General features: G+C 40.0%; 1 protein-coding gene across 10 annotated transcripts in view; it reads right to left on the bottom strand.

The window, feature by feature from the left end:
* The window catches only part of mlip (muscular LMNA-interacting protein), a 31630-nt gene that overhangs the window by 9059 nt on the left and 1286 nt on the right, over nucleotides 1-21285 (bottom strand). For 2 of the 10 annotated variants that reach the window (XM_020047638.3, XM_020047640.3), the window contains exons 2-11: nucleotides 11060-11184; nucleotides 9777-9914; nucleotides 6903-8942; nucleotides 6398-6469; nucleotides 5804-5884; nucleotides 5321-5404; nucleotides 5156-5215; nucleotides 4786-4830; nucleotides 3648-3707; nucleotides 1489-1614 (exon numbers count right to left, since the gene is read on the bottom strand). In XM_020047638.3, the coding sequence (XP_019903197.2) occupies nucleotides 1489-1614; nucleotides 3648-3707; nucleotides 4786-4830; nucleotides 5156-5215; nucleotides 5321-5404; nucleotides 5804-5884; nucleotides 6398-6469; nucleotides 6903-8942; nucleotides 9777-9875 (2667 nt within the window). In that variant the 5' untranslated portion in view covers nucleotides 9876-9914; nucleotides 11060-11184. Of the gene's footprint in view, nucleotides 1-1488; nucleotides 1615-3647; nucleotides 3708-4785; nucleotides 4831-5155; nucleotides 5216-5320; nucleotides 5405-5803; nucleotides 5885-6397; nucleotides 6472-6902; nucleotides 8943-9776; nucleotides 9915-11059; nucleotides 11185-21285 lie in introns of all 10 variants that reach the window. The other 8 variants (XM_020047643.3, XM_020047642.3, XM_034292794.1 and 5 more) reach the window with 8 other exon arrangements.

Genomic DNA, 21285 nt, shown 5'->3' with positions numbered 1-21285 from the left:
ACCAGGGGTGGGGTGTTGTGTACAAAACAGTGTGGTTTCTGTTAAACTACAGTCTGAAAAATCATGCTCTCTGTTTAGACTTTGTCCTTCCTTGATCCCTTTTACTGTCTCGCTTTGTGTCTGAGCCTATTCAGTGTAAACTGTGTTCAATTTGTCACCAATCCTTGATGATTCAAAAGCTGTCTGTACCAAGACACAATACAAGTACTTGTGCTGATGGTCATAACAACTAGCTTTTGTATTTAGTGGGATTCATCTGTCTGGGGTTTTCAAGCTGAATATGACAAAAACCAAACTACTCAGATCTAAACAAAATGTCAGCATCAGAAATGTTTGTCAACATAATAACACTTTTACTTGACAATGTATGTTTTTTTATGTATTTTGTATTTGTTGGTGTATTTGTTTTAATAGAAAAGCTACATACCTGAAAAACCTTTCTCCACTATTAGGGCAAGAATTAAGAAGCCTAAATCATCTGGATATGTGATTATTCTGCTTGGAAGCTTAAATCAACTGGAGTTGTAATTATCTTGTTTGGAAGCTTAAATCAACTGGAGTTGTAATTATCTTGTTTGGAAGCTTAAATCAACTGGAGTTGTGATTATCTTGCTTGGAAGCTTTAAACAACTGGAGTTGTGATTATCTTGCTTGGAAGCTTAAAACAACTGGAGTTGTGATTATCTTGCTTGGAAGCTTAAAACAACTGGAGTTGTGATTATCTTGCTTGGAAGCTTAAAACAAATGGAGTAGTGATTATCCTGCTTAGACAAAAGTTAATTTGTCTCTGCCCACAATAAGGAGGATGATTCATGAAAGGGAAAACCTCTCCAGGCAAAACAGTTGGGGAATTGCAGAAGCAGAATCAAATTTCCAAAACTCCAATTAGATGCCACCTCCATGCCAAATAGCTTGTCAAAACTCTTTACTGTCCTGGCACCTCAGTGGTGGAAGCGGTTTTCCTTGGAGGCTAGGATAGAGTCTCTACAAATACTCAAAGAACATCTGAAAATGCAGCTTTTTATACAGTAGTTAAAATATTTCTACTACCACCACCTCTGTTGTCTGTTGTCTTTTGTTAACTTTTAATGTTTCATGTGTATTATTTCTAAGGTCTTCTTTTCTTCTCTGACCTTCGCCAATAACTAATTCATTGAATGACAAATAATATGTTAAATCCACTTGGAAAAGCTGAGGAATACATTTAATATATCCTAATTTGAGACACTTTTACATAGCTGGAAAAAAATATTGCAGGAAAAGAAAATGTGAATTGTTATGTGAATAATAATAAACAATGTAAAAAAATATATATTATCATGTCTAACATTTAAAGTGGAAATTACTAATATTTTTTTTTACTTTTTAGAGTCTATGAAAATACCTGCAACAAGAGGAAAATCTAATTAAGATACAGCATGTGTAAGTGCTGGTTAATTTGCATGAATGAATCAGACAGGATAATTCCCCATAAAACTATATCCCTACCTTGTTCTGGTCATTGACAGTCAGCTCATCCAGATATTTCGTGAAGGGGTTTGAATTGAATTCTTTTTCATCTTCCTCTGGTAATCTTGGGATAATATGGGCTGGTCGAATTACCCCAGGCTTGGTCTGTAATATTTGTATTAAAAATCCAATTTTAAATTGATTCCACCGAGTTTTGTACAATTTCAGCTAATAGTTTTGAAAGCAGTGCCTGAAAGCCAAAAGGATATCACGAAAATGTTGAACAATTTCAGGTGTGTATGTACAGACCACTGCACCTTTTTCTTTCCTTTCCAAAAAAGTTGAAAAGGAAGGTTTTGTGTGAGGAACAGAATTTGCAGTTTGCATTTTAACCCTTCTGTTTGCATACCAGTAAAAGGTGCAGTAGTGTCTTAATTTTTTCCAGAGCTGTATATTGTATTCTATTGCTGCTTCTATTGTTGCTGGATAAAATAATTCAAATTCAGAAAGGACATAATTAACAATGAGTAAAACAGGAGTATACTGCATCTAACCTTCTATTTATTGTGCATTCCCATTTCAGATGTACTGTATTCATATAAGGGTTGATCCAATTGCTTTCATGAAAAAAAAAAAGGCAGTCAGGATTCTACTTGGGTTAATAGTTAAAATCAAATACATTTTTGATCAGAACTGAAAGAGGCATTTCACCCACTTTAAACCTTAGGTGGTTTGTATCATTTTGGATGGATTTCTAGGTCAGAGAGGTTTGTGAACCCATCATTGGCCAGAAGGAGAGTGGGAATGGGATTCATATGCTGCACAACACATTCTAGTATGTCAGGATGTGTACTGAAAGGACTTATTATAAAAATGCGTATAGTGTATTGGAGCCCTGTATTGACTGCTTTCTCAGGGTTTTCACAGTGTTTGTGAACTGTATTTGTATGGTTACAAATCAACAGCACAAGCATTGATGTTTGGGACTTCATGGGACCCGAGCCTCATTATTCAGAGAATATTAACTGAATGTGTACGAATCAATGAGCAATTGGGCATTTAGATTCCTGAATATGAATGAAGTCAGGTTACGTATTGTGTTTGATCCTGTGGTAAATGTGAAAACTTGGCGTCACCATGTGGGTACCGCCGGAATAGGGCACCAGCCAATATAAGGCTCAGATGCACTAGATGTGTAATAAGTGAATACTTAGTAGAGAAGGGTGGCAGGTGGCCTTGTGGTTAAAATAAATGACCAGTAATCAAAAGTTTGCTACATTGAATCCTAGAGCCTGTAATTAAACATAAATAAAACTGTAATTCTGTCCTTGAGCAAGACACTTTCTCCCTGGGTGTTCAATGTCATAAGCAACCGCATCTTTCCAAATTGTAGGGCCGGTATATTAGCCCTTGATCCTCCATGACTGCAAGGCCTACGCCACGGGTGTAGGCCTTCTAACCAGCACCAAGGAGTCTGTGATACAGGGGGGGAGGTATGCAAACTGGCATTGTTGTGGTCTCCCTCAGCGTCAGCAGAACAAAGGAGCTGATTGTTGAAAGACAGGAGGGAACACGTCCAAACGTAAATCATACAGATAGTCAGACATTTGAATTCCTCTGTGGCCACACAGCCGAGAACTTCATGGACCATTTGTCCTGCTAGTGATGTTACGAAGACACAACAGCAGCTCCTCCCCTGAGGCAACTAAAGAAATATGGCACGCCCCATTAGATCTCCTCTAACAACTATTTCTGCACCATCGAGAGCAGGCGGCCCAGCTACATTACAGCCCGGTATGGGAATTACTCCACACACTACCGGAAGGCCCGCCTGGGTGCTCAATCACCAGAGCCCAATGAATCATCGGAGCAATGGTTCCAACCATCCAGGACATCTATCCAAAACAATGCTGGACCAATTAGGGATGTTCCTCACCCCAACCATGCAAGGTTCATGTGCCCACCATCAGTCAGATGGTACTGAGTCAAAGGACAGGGGCACGCGCCAAGAAGCCCCGGACAGTTTCTATCGGCAAACCCTCAGATAGTTGAACACCGGACCAGTCTGGCTGCGCACACCGACAACAGTGAGCAAACTGAACGTCAGATTGGAACTGTGTGGATCACTTTGTGTATCTCATGCGTATGACCACTAAAGAACGTGAACAGCATTGAAAGATTTGCAATTGAGTAAATACCTTGTATGGATCTGTCAGTTTTCTCTCAACAGCAGAATATGGTTGTTGATTGAAAGATGCCTGTAAAAATGTTTTATCAAAATATAATGTAATTAATGTTTAGTCAATTTCAGTTTTTACTATTCCTGCAGGTGCCATATTTCTGCACAGGAAACTAGTCTTCCTTTGGCTTCAAATAGTCTTCTTTTCCCTTAGATCACACTGACTGCTCAGGTTTCTGGAAACTGCTGGAAACATTTCAAGAGATCGACAAACCTTTTAAATAAGGTTGTGTTGCATGCCAATGAAACGCTTTGCAACATTCACGGTTCTGCTTTGAATGCTGATGTTTAGTATGCAGTCCCATTCCCCATTCAAACTACGTTTGTCGGTATGCCGATTTACAGCAGTAGGTAATTGTTTTATTATAATGGGAATAAAAATGTTGCACAGTAATGATCCAGGCTTTAGACAATAAGAGGCATTGATACACAGAAGGCTAGAACCTCCCGGGTGTGATGGTGTAGTAAAAGCCAGGTCTCCAGTTAGTTCACTTACAAATTCACTTCTCAATCAGGCTCCCTACTATGTGCATCTGTGTACCAACAAAAGGTTGTTATTGCTGTTGATTGTTGTTGATAGTTTGTCACTATCTTATCTTTCCAACTGTTTTTCACACGCGGGGTGTCACCAATAGTCATGAGGACAGTCTTTGTTTAGATATGTAATCGATTTTATAATTTTTTTCTGAAGGAGTTGTGCAATTATTGAATTGCCGACAGTAATTAATCATCTAAGACCTTCTTTTCCAATGTGGCTAACAGATTTGTCTTTTTGCAGCATCTGAGATGTGTTTTTTCCCCATTAGGGAGTATAATTGGTTTCCAGTTGCATAGTAACAATGATTGTCTTTATTTTGTGAAAAGTATTTGGGAAGCTGCAGTGAACACATAGTTCATCAAGGTCCTTCCAACTCAAATAAAGGATGAGGCTACACTGAAGTTATCCTTCTGAAAAATATAATTTTCTGAACTGAAAATATTTGAAAAAGTACTTCACTACATCCGAACATCTCTGTGAAAACCTAATCAAGATTTCAATTGTGTTAAACTACCACCAAACCAGTTCATCTTTCAAAGAGGACAAAACAAGTACTCACATATTTAGTTTCGCGGCCCAAATGTTTTGGTAATGATGTGTACCACTGCATGTGGAGAAAGGTAAACCAAGAAACACAAATAATGAAGGCCATTTGAAAAGATTATTCACGGTAAAGTAAATTACAGGGGTAATTGGGAGTAAAATGTCACAACATGCACACTGCTTGTTCTCCGTAATTAGCTTTTTAATCCAACTAGTGTCACATCCACCTTGCATAATCAATTGAAAGAGGATATATTCAGCGAATATATACATATATATTCAGGATATGTTAGCGACCAGCTAATACACATACAACCTTGTCGGTTGGATATACATAATCACATTCCTTTTCATTGGTGAGAGTGATTGTGAGTGCTTTAACATACCCTTGATCCGCCTTTGTCCAATGTTTCCCTCGAATATCCAAGGGCAGGGGATGTGCGGCGCTGTGAGGTAGCAGAATCAATGTGAAAAGAAAAACATAATAATTGAACACGTCCCTTTTTAGTTCCGGTATGTGCAATTCAACTGACTCACGGCCAACGACTCACCACTGAAATGGGGTCCTCCAACACTTCGTCTATGACAGAGTACAGTTCTGCAGACTGCTGCCGCAACTCGGCTGGAGAACACATCTATGGAGAGAACAAGCTGTCAGTCCTGCATTCCTGCTGCAAACGGACAGGGCCAAAGTAACTCTGAAATATTCTAAACAAGATTTGTCACGAAAGGGAACATCGACCTATGTTAATGAAAGGTATGGTTTTGGAGGACCACTTGAATTGGAATATAAGGGCTTCAGAACTGACCAAATACTCGGTTTCAGGTGAACCTGGTGGATACGGCACTAACCGTTTAGGTCACTTCATTTAAAGCACTGGAGTTTTTTTAAGGTCAGATGCTCAGTGTTCTAAAAGGCAAATCAATTTAGCCTTTGAAGAGCGTCATGAACAGTATATTTTTTTATTATATAATGGCACAGTATGAGCAAACAGTGTGTTAGGAGTAAGAGGCCCGGCTGTATTGTACTGTACCTCTTCATGTGTGTCCGCTTTGATACACCTGTCCATTGTGTCCTGCGAATCTCTGTCTTTGTCCACTTCATCGTCAATGGCCTGTGAAAGCAATGTAGGGCTGAATGGAGACACCAAATGAGCCCCTACAACACGTAATGCTGATGTCGGCCAGTGTTCCCTACTGAGGTGTTGTTCTTGTTAAAATGGGGGTAGGGAATGAACTCACATATTACTTACTGTGTTAAAATCTTTCTTCAAATGAAGGTTATATTGCTTTGTCAAGTGCTCTGCACCAAATGAGAACAATCTTCAAGATTTGCTAAATGTGTTACCCTATTATAGCTATATCAAATTACAAGCGTATATGAGGGAGCTTGTATTAGCATAGCATTGGAGACTTTCAGTTTGTTTTTGTTTTTTTGTAAAAACTGCTCGGGGCAGAGAAATACGAGGGCGGAAAAAGCGGATGAATTACATTGCGAGCGTGAGAAACAAATGTAGTAGGGTCTGTCTTGGATTGGTAGGTTGTTGTTTCTGCCTAGTTGACAGTAAGCAGTGAGATGTATACAGTATAACAGGATTAGAGCAGAAATGTCTGTAGACAGTACTAACCTGCTGGACCAACAGAAGGTTGTTTGTGGGAATTGCAGCAAATGTTTTGTAGCTTAACTTGATCTTGTGGGGCTAGAATTGAGAAAGATGAGGAAGGACACAAAAAATAATAAACAAACAATATCTTATTCATAGCCTATTTCCCATGATAGAAATGTTCTAATTAGTTACATTCATCAAAGTCATGAATCACTTCTGTAGTCATTATGCACATGAATACTGCAGCATCTACTGGAAACCTTTGGTTGTACTCTTAAATGTAAATACTGCAGTCGAGAACAAGGACAATAAAGATGTAAATTTTCTCTCAATAAGGACAATATAGTGAGGAAAAAATCTTTCGAGCAGAGCGGCATCTTGCCAGATAGTCAATCATCGCCAAAAAAGGTCTTGTTTGTCATGGGTTATTAAAGGTTTTCTTGGTCCTTATTCACACAAAGCATGCAGGAGACATGCAATAGGACATCATGCAACTGAACAGTTTGTCAGCACGCAAAGTAACTACCTTTCTTCTTTTATCGATTGAGTCTGACGTCTCCCTCCAAAGGCATGGAGAGGGTGTGGAGCGTACGGAGAGAGAGGGAGACGGAGTAAGGTCACGCGCCGGAGGCGCCGGAGACGGGGAGAGGGAGAGGCGGTCGGGAGTACAGGGGGGAGTGTTGGGCTCAGGTGAGGTACATCCAGGGGCCGTGTAACGGTTGGGAGGGAGGCGGAAAGATTTGTAAGCTTGGGGGACGCTGAGGTGCTGCCCCCAGCTGGGAGGAGTTTTCACGCCGTTCTGTAACGGGGCTGGGCTTGTTGCGTCTGTGTGCCTTTGTATTGAGGTAACAGGGACACTTAACAACTGGGATGGGCCTGGAAGATGGCCTTCTGAGGCACAGGTGGACAAGGAGCTAGGTTTAACATCCATAACATGCAGCTTGGAAAGAGATGAGCAGGGAAGTGGACTTGAAACTGGGGGGTTTAAGGACGCACAGTGGGTAAGGGTCCCCATGGGGGTCCCCCAGTTGTGAGACATCCCCATGGAGGAAGCTTTGGGTCCGGAGGAAACCGGGGCCTTGTTGTCTGCAGAAGACAGAGAGCTGAGCTTCGAGTGCAAATGAGAATTCAAAGCTTGAACAAAGTTTTTGTTGATTGGTTTAGGTTTAAAAGATGTGGAGTCCAGTGTTGAGTCTGAGGCGTTGACTGATTCAGGAGACTCGTTTAGAAGCCTAGATGATGATGATTTCTGGGGATGATTTGAATCTTGAGGCACCAAGGTCCCCTGGTTTTTAACTGGTTTAGGTTCAGGGGACAAAGTGCCAGGTCTTGCGTTTATTGAACTGCTGAGCGGGTCAGGAGACATGTACCAGAGCCTTGATTGCGACAAATATATCGGTGGACTTAAAACTTTGGGGAGGGGAACTTTGGCATAGTCCACCGTTCTCAGGGTATCCTTAGGGAACGGCAGAGGCAACGGCGGGATTGGTGAAGACAAAGGTCTTTGACAAGACGGGGAGGTGGCCCTCTCTGACACCAGTCCATCGTTCGATTTCCGTTCACTCAGATGTAATAACGGCGGGATTGGTGAAGACAAAGTTCTTTGACAAGACGGGGAGGTGGCCCTCTCTGACACCAGTCCATCGTTCGATTTCCGTTCACTCAGATGTAATAACGGCGGGCTATGAGGGCCAATCTTTCCCCACGAGGTGGAACAATCCTTAGACGCCAGGGATCGCGGAGCGGCGATGAACCCCAGGGACTCTGCCCCGCGTCCATCCTTGTGACTGTGGCCCGGAGCGGCGCTGTGTACAGAGGCTGAGGAAGGGGCTCTGGGGGCCGACCCCTCCACTGGAATGGGGGTCACTCTGGAGGCAGCAAAGCAGGCATTACAGGACGTCCCGCTGTGGACGGGCCAGCAGGGGGAGTAGGGCCGCTGTAGAGTCAGAGCAGGTGACAGGACTGGCAGGCGGCCCTTACGAAGGATAGCTGTCAGCAGGGAGAGCCGCGTGGGAGGCAGCCTGTGTCGGGAGCGTGGCGACAGGGGGCAGGGGGACGAGGAGGGGCTTTCACCAGGCGGCGAGGAGCAGGTCGGCGGCATGTGGACTAAACTGGAGGCAGGTTCCAGGGTTTGCCTCTTGACTCGCACAAACGAGGGCGTGAACATGCCAGATCTCACGGAGGAGCACGGGGACAGCGCACGGCTGAAGGATAGAGGGGAGGTCGGGGGCGAGGTGCGCAGCGCAGACCAGCTCCTGTCTTTGTCCCAGCTCCCGGAGAGGACAGACTCCTGACTCTGACTCCTCCAAGAATCAGGTGTGGCGGGGTCTGTGAAGCTTGCGGGGCTTAGTCTCTCATCTGACTCGGACACTCTATTAAAAAGCAGACCCGAGCTGACCTCGCCACCCACAGGGGCGTTGTGACAGTGCTGCCGAGAAATGCTCTGGTGTTTGTTGACATTTGTTTCCATAGTAGTGGGCCTGGAAACAAAATGGTGGGCTGTATTTTCTGTATTGACAGGGGCAGGGGTCTGGGGTGGGGTTGGGTGATCAGCAGGATATTTCAACTGAGAAGAAAATCAACATGTGAGAAGGATGTAAATGTTTTATTAAATTTGACACATGAATATTTGAACTCTGGAAATTAGGAAGATACTGTTATATTTTTAGATGTAATTTTTTTTTACTTTTGAAATACTTAACCATTGTAGATAATTAACTATAATAATTTGAGTCGCTTCAGGCAAAATATATTTAGATAAGAGTAACTGTATAAAACATATTGTATATTCCATACACTATTCCATACATACTGTGTATTCCAAGACACTGCACATCTTAAACTTCAGGGTTAAAACATTACCATTAAGCCATTCTTATTTTATCTAGCCAATACTGAACATGTTCATAGTCAACAGCAGATAATGGAAAGGTCCAAATAATGAATTCCATGAAGAATCTGTATTAGACCCACAGCATGATTTATCCAGTTTCTTTGACTTCCAATACAATTTACACATGGAATATCAGAATGTGCTGTATGTTCTTTCATTTAAAAGGTACATACAAAGGTCACACAGCCTATAAATAATGGCAGAGAAGGTCAAAAAGAAAACTTCTGACCTGCCATTTATATGACATTTACATTATTACTGTACATACAATATAATGGTCAGACATGGGAGTTGAGCTGTTAGCCTTAACAACAGCTATTATAAAACTTTCTTACCCCCACTTCTATAGCTACATTTAAAAGTAGCATTCATCCGCTTGCAGGGAAGGTGCAAAGTATACAAAATGAATCACATCCGCTTTATGTTGTTGTTGTGTTGTGCCGTGCTGTTATTAACACATTGTGGTAGTACTATTAGAATTAACAGTAAGCCCGCCCATGCTCTTACCAGAGTAAATGCCTCCTGTTGGACCGCGTCCCCTGCTCCACCTTTTTCAGCGTCCTTGATATAGATCACCTCGGCCTTGTAAAGCCCTTCGCCTGACATGGTGTCGTTAGTCGCCTTCTGCTTGGGAACTCCTAAATTCTAACAGAGGATCAGGAGACGTTGATGTGCCACTCGGACGGGTAACTGTAACCTGAGCAACCGTGACATGAACTTCAGCGTGGCTAGTCCCTGTGGATAGCTTCCCGTATACACTTAGCCAGCACGGCATCTGACGTGTCCCTCTCCTGGGTGTGCTAAGTTCCTTGGGTGTCCCACATGAACTGTTCACTTGCCGTTTTCGCGTGTCCCACTGACTGACTAGGAGTTTAACTGTGTCTTATTATATGTGACCTCATGATACGTTTCGTGTGTGGTGTCGTTTATGATTATAGGAAATGACTTCTGGAAGGTAGTGGACAGGGTGTGGATTTGGGACCGTCTACATTAATACACATTGTGTTCTGTCTTACATACAATTACATGTAGCTTATTTGGTTTTATTTTGAAATGACAACACTTTTGTACATAGTCCAGCTATTTTATCGCATTGAAAGTCATATGAAAATAGGTTTGAAAATGGATTCTGTTTCATTAGGTCTGTTCCATAACAGTTTGTTCCGGCATAAAAGAGCGGTCAATGTCTAGTCTTGATTCTAGGCTTTGCGTTTGCCTTTGGAATCTGCTACTGGTGTGGCAACATGAGGACTAAAGGCACATACCAGCAGGCTCAGAAACACACCAACAGGATGACCAAGAACAGTCTGGAACATTATCAAAAAGAAGGAAAATGTGTCCTGCAGTACTGTCCAGCAGATTAGGAACACTCCAGGAGGTAGGCGTGTGGATTTGTCAGCCACTACCAAATAAAATAAAAAAGCCTGGAGTGTTTGAATTCAATGCATTTGTATCTATGGCAACAACAGGCTCCTACCATCTTAAATCACAATTTCCTCTGCGTTCACCTGTCAAAGGACAGTACACTACAGTAGGATACCTTTCACACTGAAACTCCATGTGATACAAGCCTGGTGCAATTTGTCTACGTCCGATTGCAGTCTTTTGTCTGCCCTACAGATCCCACAGGCTTTTTTGATTGGACTAAATTGATTCAACAACAGAGTGAGCAACTGATTAAGTATTTGAAGAGCAAGCAAAATCCTATATGTGTTGTGATTAGCTCTTATATGTGTGAGACGTGTTGAGAGAAAATAACAAAGTAGCAGATGACAGTGCAAGCACAATACCTCATTTTGTTTCTAAGTAGTCCAGTTCTCTCACCCTAAATTATCTTGATTTTAATTGGCAATGTCTTCAGCACTGGCACAAATGTCTTACACAGAAGCTTGGGTGACCCTTCTTTTTCTGAGACCTGTAATGGAGAAAAGAACATTTGTTGTCTGTTACACAAGATCACATTTAAGAACAATTCAAATTGTATAATATGAGTTTGAAGTGCACCTAGACTGATTATACACTGTTGAAAAGTTGTAGTACACATGCACTGATTAGTTATACTTACAGAAAGAATGTGAATGAAGTTAATTGGATTAAAAGTAACAATGTAAGCAATAACTCTTGAAATACGGTTTACCTTCTGTTTGTTTGAGTTATCTGGCGAGAGCTGCATGCAATAAGTCCAAAGCTGCCCAACAGAATAATGTAGTGTGTTTTACCAAATATTGTAATGTAGTAATTCAAAAGGAATTTGTCAGGACAGAAGCTTCATTCAGATCATAGGCCCACGCAGGAAGAAGAAAATAGGCTTGTCCTGTTCAGATTGTAACAGGATGTTAACGATTGTTGGCTGACTTTGCAAGAAATGTGAGTATTGAAGTAAATTATCCCTCAACCCTTTAGAAATAAAAATAGTTTTTCTATTATCTAACTGCATTCCCGTTTTCAAAAAAGTTGGAATGCTGCGTAAAATGCAAAGAAAACCTAACAGAATGCAATGATGTGCAAATCATTTAATCCCTATAATTTTTTTTGGAAAAATGCATTTAGAATTTGATTGCAGCAACATATTTTTTAACACTATCCTGTAAACATTTGGGAACTGAGGAGAACAATTGCTGTAGTTTTGAAAAGGGTGTGATTCCATTCTTGCTTGTTATAGGATTTTAGCTGCTTAACAGTTTGGGATCTCCTTTGTTGTATTTTTAGTTTCATAATGTGCCAAATGTTTTCAGTGGGTGACAGGTCTGGACTGCAGGCAGGGCAGTTTAGCACCCAGACTTTTACTATGGAGCCATGCTGTTGTAATACGTGCAGAATGTGGTTTGACATTGTCTTACTGAAATTAGCAAGGCCTTCCCTGAAAAAGACGTTGTCTCGATGGCAGCATATGTTCATCCAAAACCTGTATATATTGTCCAGCATTAATGGTGTCTTCAGAGATGTGCAAGTCACCCATGCCATGTGCATTAATGCACCACCATACCATCACAGATGTTGGCTTTTGAACTGTGAACTGAGCCAGATGGTCACTTTCCTTTTTAGCCCAGAGTACACAGCGTACATGACTCCTAAAAATAATTTTTAATTTTGATTCTTCAGACCACAGGACAGTTTTCCACTTTGCCTCAGTCCATCTTAAATGAGCTCGGGCCCAGAGATCATGGGAGCGTTTCTGGATCTTGTTTATATCTTGTTTCTTCTTTACATGGTAGAGTTTTAACTTGCATTTCTGGATGTAGCGACAAACTGGGTTCACAGACAATGGTTTTCGGAAGCGTTCCACAACAGAATCGTGTCTGTTTTTAAGGGCCCGAAGATCAGGATCATCCATTATTGATTTTCAGCCTGGTCCCTTGCATACAGACATTTGTCTGGATTCTCTGAACCTTTCAATGATATTATGTACCGCAGATGATGAGATTTTCAAAGTCTTTGCAATATTACATTGAGAAATGTTATTCTTAAATTGTTGCACTATTTGCCTTCGCAGTCTTTCACAAAGTGGTGAACCCCTCCCCATCTTTACCTCTGAATGACTCATCCTCTCTGGAATGCTCTTTTTATATCCAATCATGTTACTGACCTGTTGCCAATTAACCTAATTAGTTGTGAGATGTTCCACCAGGTTCTTTTTTGTATTACATTACTTTTCCATTCTTTTGTTGCCTCTCTCACGGCTTTTTTGAAACGTGTTGCTGGCATCAAATTTAAAGTGGTCATATATCTTTTAGGGAACAATAACCTTTTTCAGTTTCAACATTTGATATGTTGTCTTTGTACTATTTTCTATTTAATATATTTCCATTTTACCGTGTCCAAACTATTGAAATGGGGTTTTACATAAACAAGAAAACATTTATAAAACTTCTGTGGGTTTGTTATTATAAGAGTGGTTTGGAACGGTCTTCCCCGTTGTCCTATTAAATAAGTTACTGCATTGCAATATGACTGTAGAAAACTAACACTCACAGCCATGGAAAACGCTCCATAACTTCTCCATGTCAAAAAGTTTTAAAGATGCTGGGATAGAGTTAAAACAGAATCAACTGGGATAGAGTTAAAACAGAATCAACAAAGCTACATTTATGGATTCATCCCAGGTGTTTGCGTTTAGAAATTAGCTGGGGGAAAGGCAAAAGCCCCGGGAGCTGAACAGGCAAGCCTTGTTTATGTCAATACACAATCTTCATCCAGAACACCCTTGCAAGCATTTAGGACTACTTGATGGTAACAACTCTCATAGCTGGCCAAACTGGCACGACATCCTGGAGACCTGATTTCAGATCTGGCCTTCTGAAGTGGGGTGAACAGGCAGCACTGGAGACTTCTCTTGTTTAGCCAACAGCTGCACTCACAGTGATTTCAAATGCAGATGGGCGGCTCAGGTTTGTCATCCATTTAATGTTGCCAGACAAAAATAGCCTTGTTTATTTTATGCTGTCTTATCTTCATTGAGAAGTGATGTCATCAGTTTGCCATGAGACCACAGCTAACTTGAGAGGAAGAAATATAGACTTGGCACAAACTCTGAACTGTTAATTCAGTTCTTTCTGTGAACCTCTAATATAAGGGCTATGCATGATTTTTGATCCTTTCCCTATGGCTCCAAAACGTTGAACTACAAGTGTTTTATTTCAGCAACAATAAAAAGCACCAGTATTCAATGAAGTGCATATAGTGGGTTTCCAGTTCGGCATGTCAACTGTGTACAAGTCGTTTGTAAAATTGAAAACCAGTCTGACACAATGTATAGTGCATATATAATGACAGGCCATAACTCCCCTCTCATGTTACACTAATGCACCAAGGTCCATCTAGAGCCAGTGTGATTTACTCCCAGCAGGACAATTAAATCCAATTTAAAAGGGGATTAGTGGGCACCATGAAATAACTGTTATCCCAGTAAAGTGATGCGGGTGGGACAAATCTCATTGATCCTCTGAGTAATTCATGCTATGTATTAAGGTGTTTAAAAAGGAATTTGCTTCCTTGGAGATAAGAGGAAAGCTGATTGGTAAACATCTTCATCCAGTTATGGGGGTTTGTGAGGAATTTATTTTTGACGGACCCCGTAAGTGGAGCCGGCCAAGAATAGCGAATGTCTCTTACTGAGTGAATGAGTGACAGCCTGACTGAATGACTACCCCTTGTTAAATAGAGTAGTGGTAAGAGATGTGGACTGTCACGCAGGGGACCGGTGTTTGAACCTCGCCGCAGTCAAAACAAATTATGCATTAGGATTTGTTCAAAACAGACAAAAACTTTGCTAAGTCCAACCTTCAGCATAGTAAGCCTAACTGTTTACGGTTATATTGCAAGTATTTCTGTTGAAATTATGAAGTATGCATCCGTGCATGCTTTTTGGGGTAATATAGATCACAACCCCTTGTGTGCAGTAAAAGAGGAAGGGTTTCCATGATTCTCTCAACTTTTCACATGACGAAAAAGTCAGTTATCATCACCTATATTGAAAGTTATTGTATCAATTAATGAATTGATACAATTCATGAATGAAAGAAAAACAAATGTTGTTGTGCCATGTAATGAAATAGCTTTGGCAGTGTAAAGTTAATCAACAGTCTCGCGAGCAATTGCTTAGTAGCAATTGCTTAGTAGATAGCAAGCCTATTACTGGCTAATACGTTGTTAAAATAGCCAGTGGCAAAAGCCATACAGTTCATAGATGCTATGTGTGGTGGAAGTAAACTTAATAAGAAATGTTGGTCAGTTTAACACAATACTTAATGGTGTCTACCATTGGATGTTGCTGGATGTTATCCAAGAAAATATGGAGCTAATAATAATAATAATAATAACAACTGGAACTTCTATAGCGCTTTTCTAGGTACTCAAAGCGCTTCACAGGGTGAGCATAACATCTTTAACCCTCTGATAAAAGAGAAGTGCACCCAAATGTAATGTCTTGCCCTTGGTAATGATATCCTTGTATACATTTGGCAAACTCTTCTTTAATATGCATTTAGCCTAAAGTAGATAATGGATTATTTTTGAATGGGTTTGATTAATTCAGCACCAACTAAAATAAATGTCTCCAAAGAGAATAACGGTAAATATTGAGAATGTGTCTCGGTTCACAAATCCCTGTTTCCCGAAACATCCAACAGTTGCCATGGTTACCCATGGATGATCAGTCTGACCACATAGCCTTAGAAAAGAGGAAGTATTTTGTAAAGCTGTGTTTAAATATACCTTTACTGTTTGTTCATCCTGTTTATCCTTTGACCAGTAGGGAGTGGGGATTAAAGGCCAAAAGCAAAGTACTGGTAGCATATATTTTTTGGCCTAAGGCCAAACACTCCCATGTGGATATTATTTTCTCAGATCACCTCCAACATAGGCCAAATGAAGTTTGAACATTTTAGCCTGCAGTGGAATGAGATTTTCAGGGATAATTAGAGGAAAGCTGATATCAGAATGCCTGTTGCTGAAGTGCTCGATTTTTTTTAATGAACCATGTTAGAAAGCTAAATGATATTCAAGCCCAATTGACTGTGATAAACAACATCTAGGTTTAATGCTAATAAATCTGATTTTGCGGGATTACAAGTGAATCTTGTGGGTAACAGTGTTGTTTCGAAACACCTGAGTGGATGACAACATAAAAGAATAGAACATAAAATCTTCATGGTAAATAAATGAAGAATTTCCTTCCAAGAAGTGGTGCAGCAAATCTCAGACATAGACGCGCAATAAGCCCACAGGGCGGCTATTTCTTCATGTCTTGGCAAATATGTCAGGAAAGGGAGAAGATTGGAGACGCGTTTTCTGTTCTTGGTATTTTCACTGTGACAAAATAAAGTGTTTACAGTTTTTTCATTATTCCACAAAGCTCAATCTAAGGTTTCAGTGATTGTGTTTACAGGAGAAGGAAAGAAAACCCCCTACTGGTTGATCTTTAAATAACCTCCCCGGCAAATTCGTAAACAATAGTCTCAGCCAAATAGCACACTGTGTAAGGTATGCTTGATCCTGTGGATATTTTTATTTTAACAGTTTGTTAGTGCATGTTAGCCCCTGTTTCAGACAACAGAAGGTAAACAAGTAGTTTAAAAGGTTAAGGCAGGCCTTTCTTGCTTGCCTTTTGGGGGTTCTTTTGAAGGTTTGGTTGCTGAGAGTATTGGCAGAGGTCAAACAGTCCTCCCGATCATATTTCCCCACCAATGGGGAAGGAAGTCTCACCCCAGGCCCTGCAGTGTGTCATCTCTGGGCTGGCAATCTCACAGGTATTTCTTCTGAGAATTCTTGGCCTTACCCCTGACCCAAATCAAACACCAACCAGAAACGTCAATAAATCATTCCTAGCAACAGACCACCCTGTTGGTATAAATTATAGATACAGTCATACAGGGACAAAACATTAGATTTATAGGTGGAAAGACCTACAGTACTGGGGGGTTTGAGAGAGACCCCACACACAGAAACACATACACATAAAAAAAAGTTTTGCAACTCATTCTTGACATTTTACCCATTCAACCCATATCCTTTGTAATATAATGCTTGTGACTGTATTTAGTGAATTACTAAACATTTTAATTGATTTATAAAAGACAAAACCAGAGCAAAGGTAATTTATTCAACAAGATCGTGTTACTTTCAAAATCAAATGAATAATTCTTAAGAAATACTAGTACACAGTCTTTTGATGGTCTAAACAAAGATTTCCTTCACCGTATATCAAACAACCTCAAAATAAGTTTGACAAATGTAACTTAACATGTTAAATTTTTGTGAATGTTATTCCACATTCTGCTGTTCCTCTTTTAAACAATTATTCTGTAACTATGCCTTTGAAGGTCACCTTTTATTGTAGCCTAGTTCATAAAATTCATTTTTAGACTGTCTGTGTAAGTTAGCAGCTTTCATCCTGAGGGAGACCAAGGTAGAACCAGGCCATAGAGTGTCCCCACACTGAAGCATTGCATATTACTTCAACATTTAAAAAAAAGTTATGATATGTTATACAAAATTGCTAAAGCCCAATATATTGTTTTATATTATTTAATTTGAGTGACAAACAATCTTTTATTTTTGTTTGAGTTATTCTGCCATGCTTCATATCAGTTTCTTCACAGTAAACTTGGTAATCCAATCAATACCATTTAAAGCAAGTTATTAAATACAGTTGTGCTTATAGGTTTGCATACCCTGGCAGAAATTGTGAAATTTTGGCAATGATTTTGAAAATATGACTGATTTTTATTTAAGGATAGTGATCATATGAAGCCATTTATTAACACAGTTGTTTGGCTCCTTTTTAAATCATGACAATAACAGAAATCCCCCAAATGGCCCTAATCAAAAGTTTACATACCCTTGAATGTTTGGCCTTGTTACAGACACACAAGGTGACACACACATGCATAAATGGCAATTAAAGGTGAATTCCCCACACCTGTGGCTTTTAAAATTGCAATTAGTGTCTGTGTATAAATAGTAAATTTGTTTGTTAGCTCTCATGTGGATGCACTGAGCAGGCTAGATACTGAACCATTGGGAGCAGAAAATAACTATCAAAAAAACCTGCGTAACAAGATAATGGAACTTTATAAAGATAGAAAAGGATATAAAAAGATATCCAAAGCCTTGCAAATACCAGTCTGTACTGTTCAATCACTTATTAAGAAGTGGAAAATTCAGGGATCTGTTGATACCAAGCCAAGGTCAGGTAGACCAATTTCAGCCAAAACTGCCATCAGAATTGTTCGGGATACAAAGAAAAACCCACAGGTAACCTCAGGAGACATACAGGCTGCTCTGGAAAAAGACAGTGTGGTTGTTTCAAGGAGCACAACACGATGATACTTGAACAAAAATGAGCAGCACGGTCGAGCTGCAAGAAAGAAGCCTTTACTGCGCCAACGCCACAAAAAAGCTTGGTTACAATATGCCCGACAACACCTTGACACGCCTCACAGTCTCTGGCACGCTGTAATTTGGAGTGACGAGACCAAAATAGAGCTTTATGGTCATAACCGTAAGCGCTATGTTTGGAGAGGGGTCAATAAGGCCTAGAGTGAACAGAATACCATCCCCACTGTGAAGCATAGTGGTGGCTCACTGATGTTTTGGGGGTGTGTGAGCTCTAAAGGCACGGGGAATCTTGTGAAAATTGATGGCACGATGAATACAGCATGTTATCAGAAAATACTGGCACAGAATTTGCATTCTTCTGCACGAAAGCTGCATTGGGGACACTCTTGGACTTTCCAGCACGACAATGACCCTAAGCACAAGACCAAGTTGTCCCTCCAGTGGTTACAGCAGAAAAAGATGATGGTTCTGGAGTGGCCATCACAGTCTCCAGACCTTCATATCATCAAGCCACTCTGGGGAGATCTCAAATGTGGGGCTCATGCAAGACGACCATGTTTCTTTGTTGCCATGTTTTGTTTTATGATTGTGCCGTTCTGTTATGACCAAAAGTTGAAAGTGAATTCCATAAGAAATAAAAGACATGTTTTGCCTGCTCACTCATGTTTTCATTACAAATGGTACATATATTACCAATTCTCCTAGGATAAACTGTTGAGCACAACTGTAAATAGAATTACATGTAAGGTGCAATGATACACGCTCACCCCTGCTCTATATAGGCAGGAATTATGTATTCATGATCTTAGATTTTCTGGAAGAATATTTTACTTACTAACCTTAGCATAGCAAGTAGCTATATTTTTGTGAACAGACACCCAACAAAGCAAATAGCTGTCAGTTTTGTTTATCAATGGAGTTTATCAATGGAGTCATAGTCATTTTGAATCATATATGCCTGGTTAAATAAGAAGCGTCCACCTGCCTAGAGCATGAAATTATGGGACACATCAATGTACCTGTTAATGATGAACCTCTTGGAAATTATGGAGAATAAATGTGATTTTCTTTTGGAGTCAAAACCACACTTGTAAATAATCATAAATAATAAAAAATACTCAAAACCTAAGCAATTGGTTGCATCATGTTTTACTGGAGTGTTGCACAACTGTCTTTCCTATATCTGAGAGCGAATCACAAAAAAGGACTTCTGTGGATCCATATTTCACCACGTTACGATATTCAATGATTTAATCTCTTCATTAAAAAACGACAGGACATGCTTACCATCAAATTGCTCTTCTGAAGCGAATGCATCACAGAGAATACATTCCAACACCTCAGTGTTTCTAAGAATCCGTAAGTAGATTTCAGCTTATAGAACGTGTGGTTTGGTCGTGATAGTCAGTTTTGTGAAAAGTAAAATTCCTGTAATAAAATCCGATCTCTCATGCTTACAGGCCAAAATTAACACTATCATGTTACCATGTTGTTTGGACTCCCTGACCAACTAATTGGCTTTACAAATGTTTTTTTTTTTAAGATGACCTTCCACATCATCTTACCTTAATAAAACTCCACAGTTCATAGCATCCTTCAGGGCAAAGTGGAAATGCTTTGTACTGTCAGATTTCCTAGCATATGAAGGGGAATGTAAAAAAACCGCAAAAGTCTCTAAAATTAACTCAGATAGAGCTTTGATCAGTGATTATGATAGCCTAATTGCGGGGGGGGGGGGGAGATTTGCATAGCCGTTATCGACAGATATTTATTTGGTGGTAAAAGTTTGAGAATATTGTAACCTGAAATGGCGGTTGATCATTGCCATTAGAATTTGGTTATTTGCTAAGTAGAACAACACATAGGCTGCAAATATATAACCAGCCAATTGGGAATGTATTGCCACGGGGAAAAAACGTCTTACACCTAGAGGCTTCACCAGTCCACATGGAGGCAAACCATTGTAAATTAGATTAGGCATGGTTCTGAAAAGGAGTAAAAATATTTAAATGAATGAGGTTATGACACGATTATACTCAAACAACTGAAGACACTATGCATGCATTCTAAACCAAGGCTGAAGTAGAATGTAATTAACTCTGATCTGCTAAGGGCATGTACTTGAATGCAGTTGAGAACAGATGAATAATAATAATGAGTGAATCTCCCAAAAAATAAGGGAAAATATAAAAAAAAAGTGAATTAATAAAAAATATATGAAGGAATTGATATGAAGGAACTTGAGGGAATTAATAAAACATTTGACGGAATGGATATAAATCCAAGGGAAAGAGTCCAAGGGAATGAATGAACTTAAAATGAGAGGCAATGGATAAAAAATTGAGGGAATGGATTGGTTTAGCAATGGATTTTTTTTTTTTACAATGTTTAAGTATTTTTCTCAGAGTGAGGTGGATATTTTGTTTTGTTTTGGTTGCATCAACATGAATTAAAATAATCCTGGTTTAGACTTAATCTAGGGTTAGTAAATCTAGGTTTAAACTGGTTTATAATTTATCAGAGACGTGTTGCACATCTTCATTTTAACCCTGGATTAGCTAAACCAGTTTAAACTATTAAAATATGATTTGTTTATGTTCAGTAATTTTTGAACAAATGTCTCATGAACTTGCTACTTTTTCAAATGAACTCTAACTCATTACTGTTATCAATGTTTTTTTTGCAGCCTAAGGATGGCAGGGTTGCACCAACATGATTTAACTTTTATACTGGATGAAATCAAAGTTTATCTACTTATCCCATTGCACCAACATTTGGATCACGGACACCCTTTTCTTGTCACTGCTCCCGCCTGTGTCCCTAATCACCGGCCTGGTTTAAGTTGCTCCTTTCCTAGTGTTCCTCGTTGGTCTGTCTTTGGTCCTGCCCATGTGGTAACGTTGCTTTGTCGTCTGTCTGGTGATTTAGTTTCAGTTTTGTTTTAGCCATTTTATTAAACGTCCTCCGTTCTCCCCCGCGCACGCGTACCGCCTCCATGTGACATTATCACAAAATTGTATCGTAACTACAGCAGAGGTCTCAAAACGGTTCCACGGAGGGCCATGTGTCTGCAGGATTTTGGGTTTTCCTTTAAATTGGTTGCCAGTTCAGACCTAAACAACCAGGTGGGGGTAGAAATGTACCAATTAGTGACCTAATTAGTCAATTAAGTACAAGG

The sequence above is a fragment of the Esox lucius genome, chromosome 6 (assembly GCF_011004845.1).
Source record: "Esox lucius isolate fEsoLuc1 chromosome 6, fEsoLuc1.pri, whole genome shotgun sequence".
NCBI classification, from domain to species: domain Eukaryota; kingdom Metazoa; phylum Chordata; class Actinopteri; order Esociformes; family Esocidae; genus Esox; species Esox lucius.
Note: the sequence above shows the minus strand (reverse complement) of the source record. Positions and strands in the feature narration are given on the sequence as shown.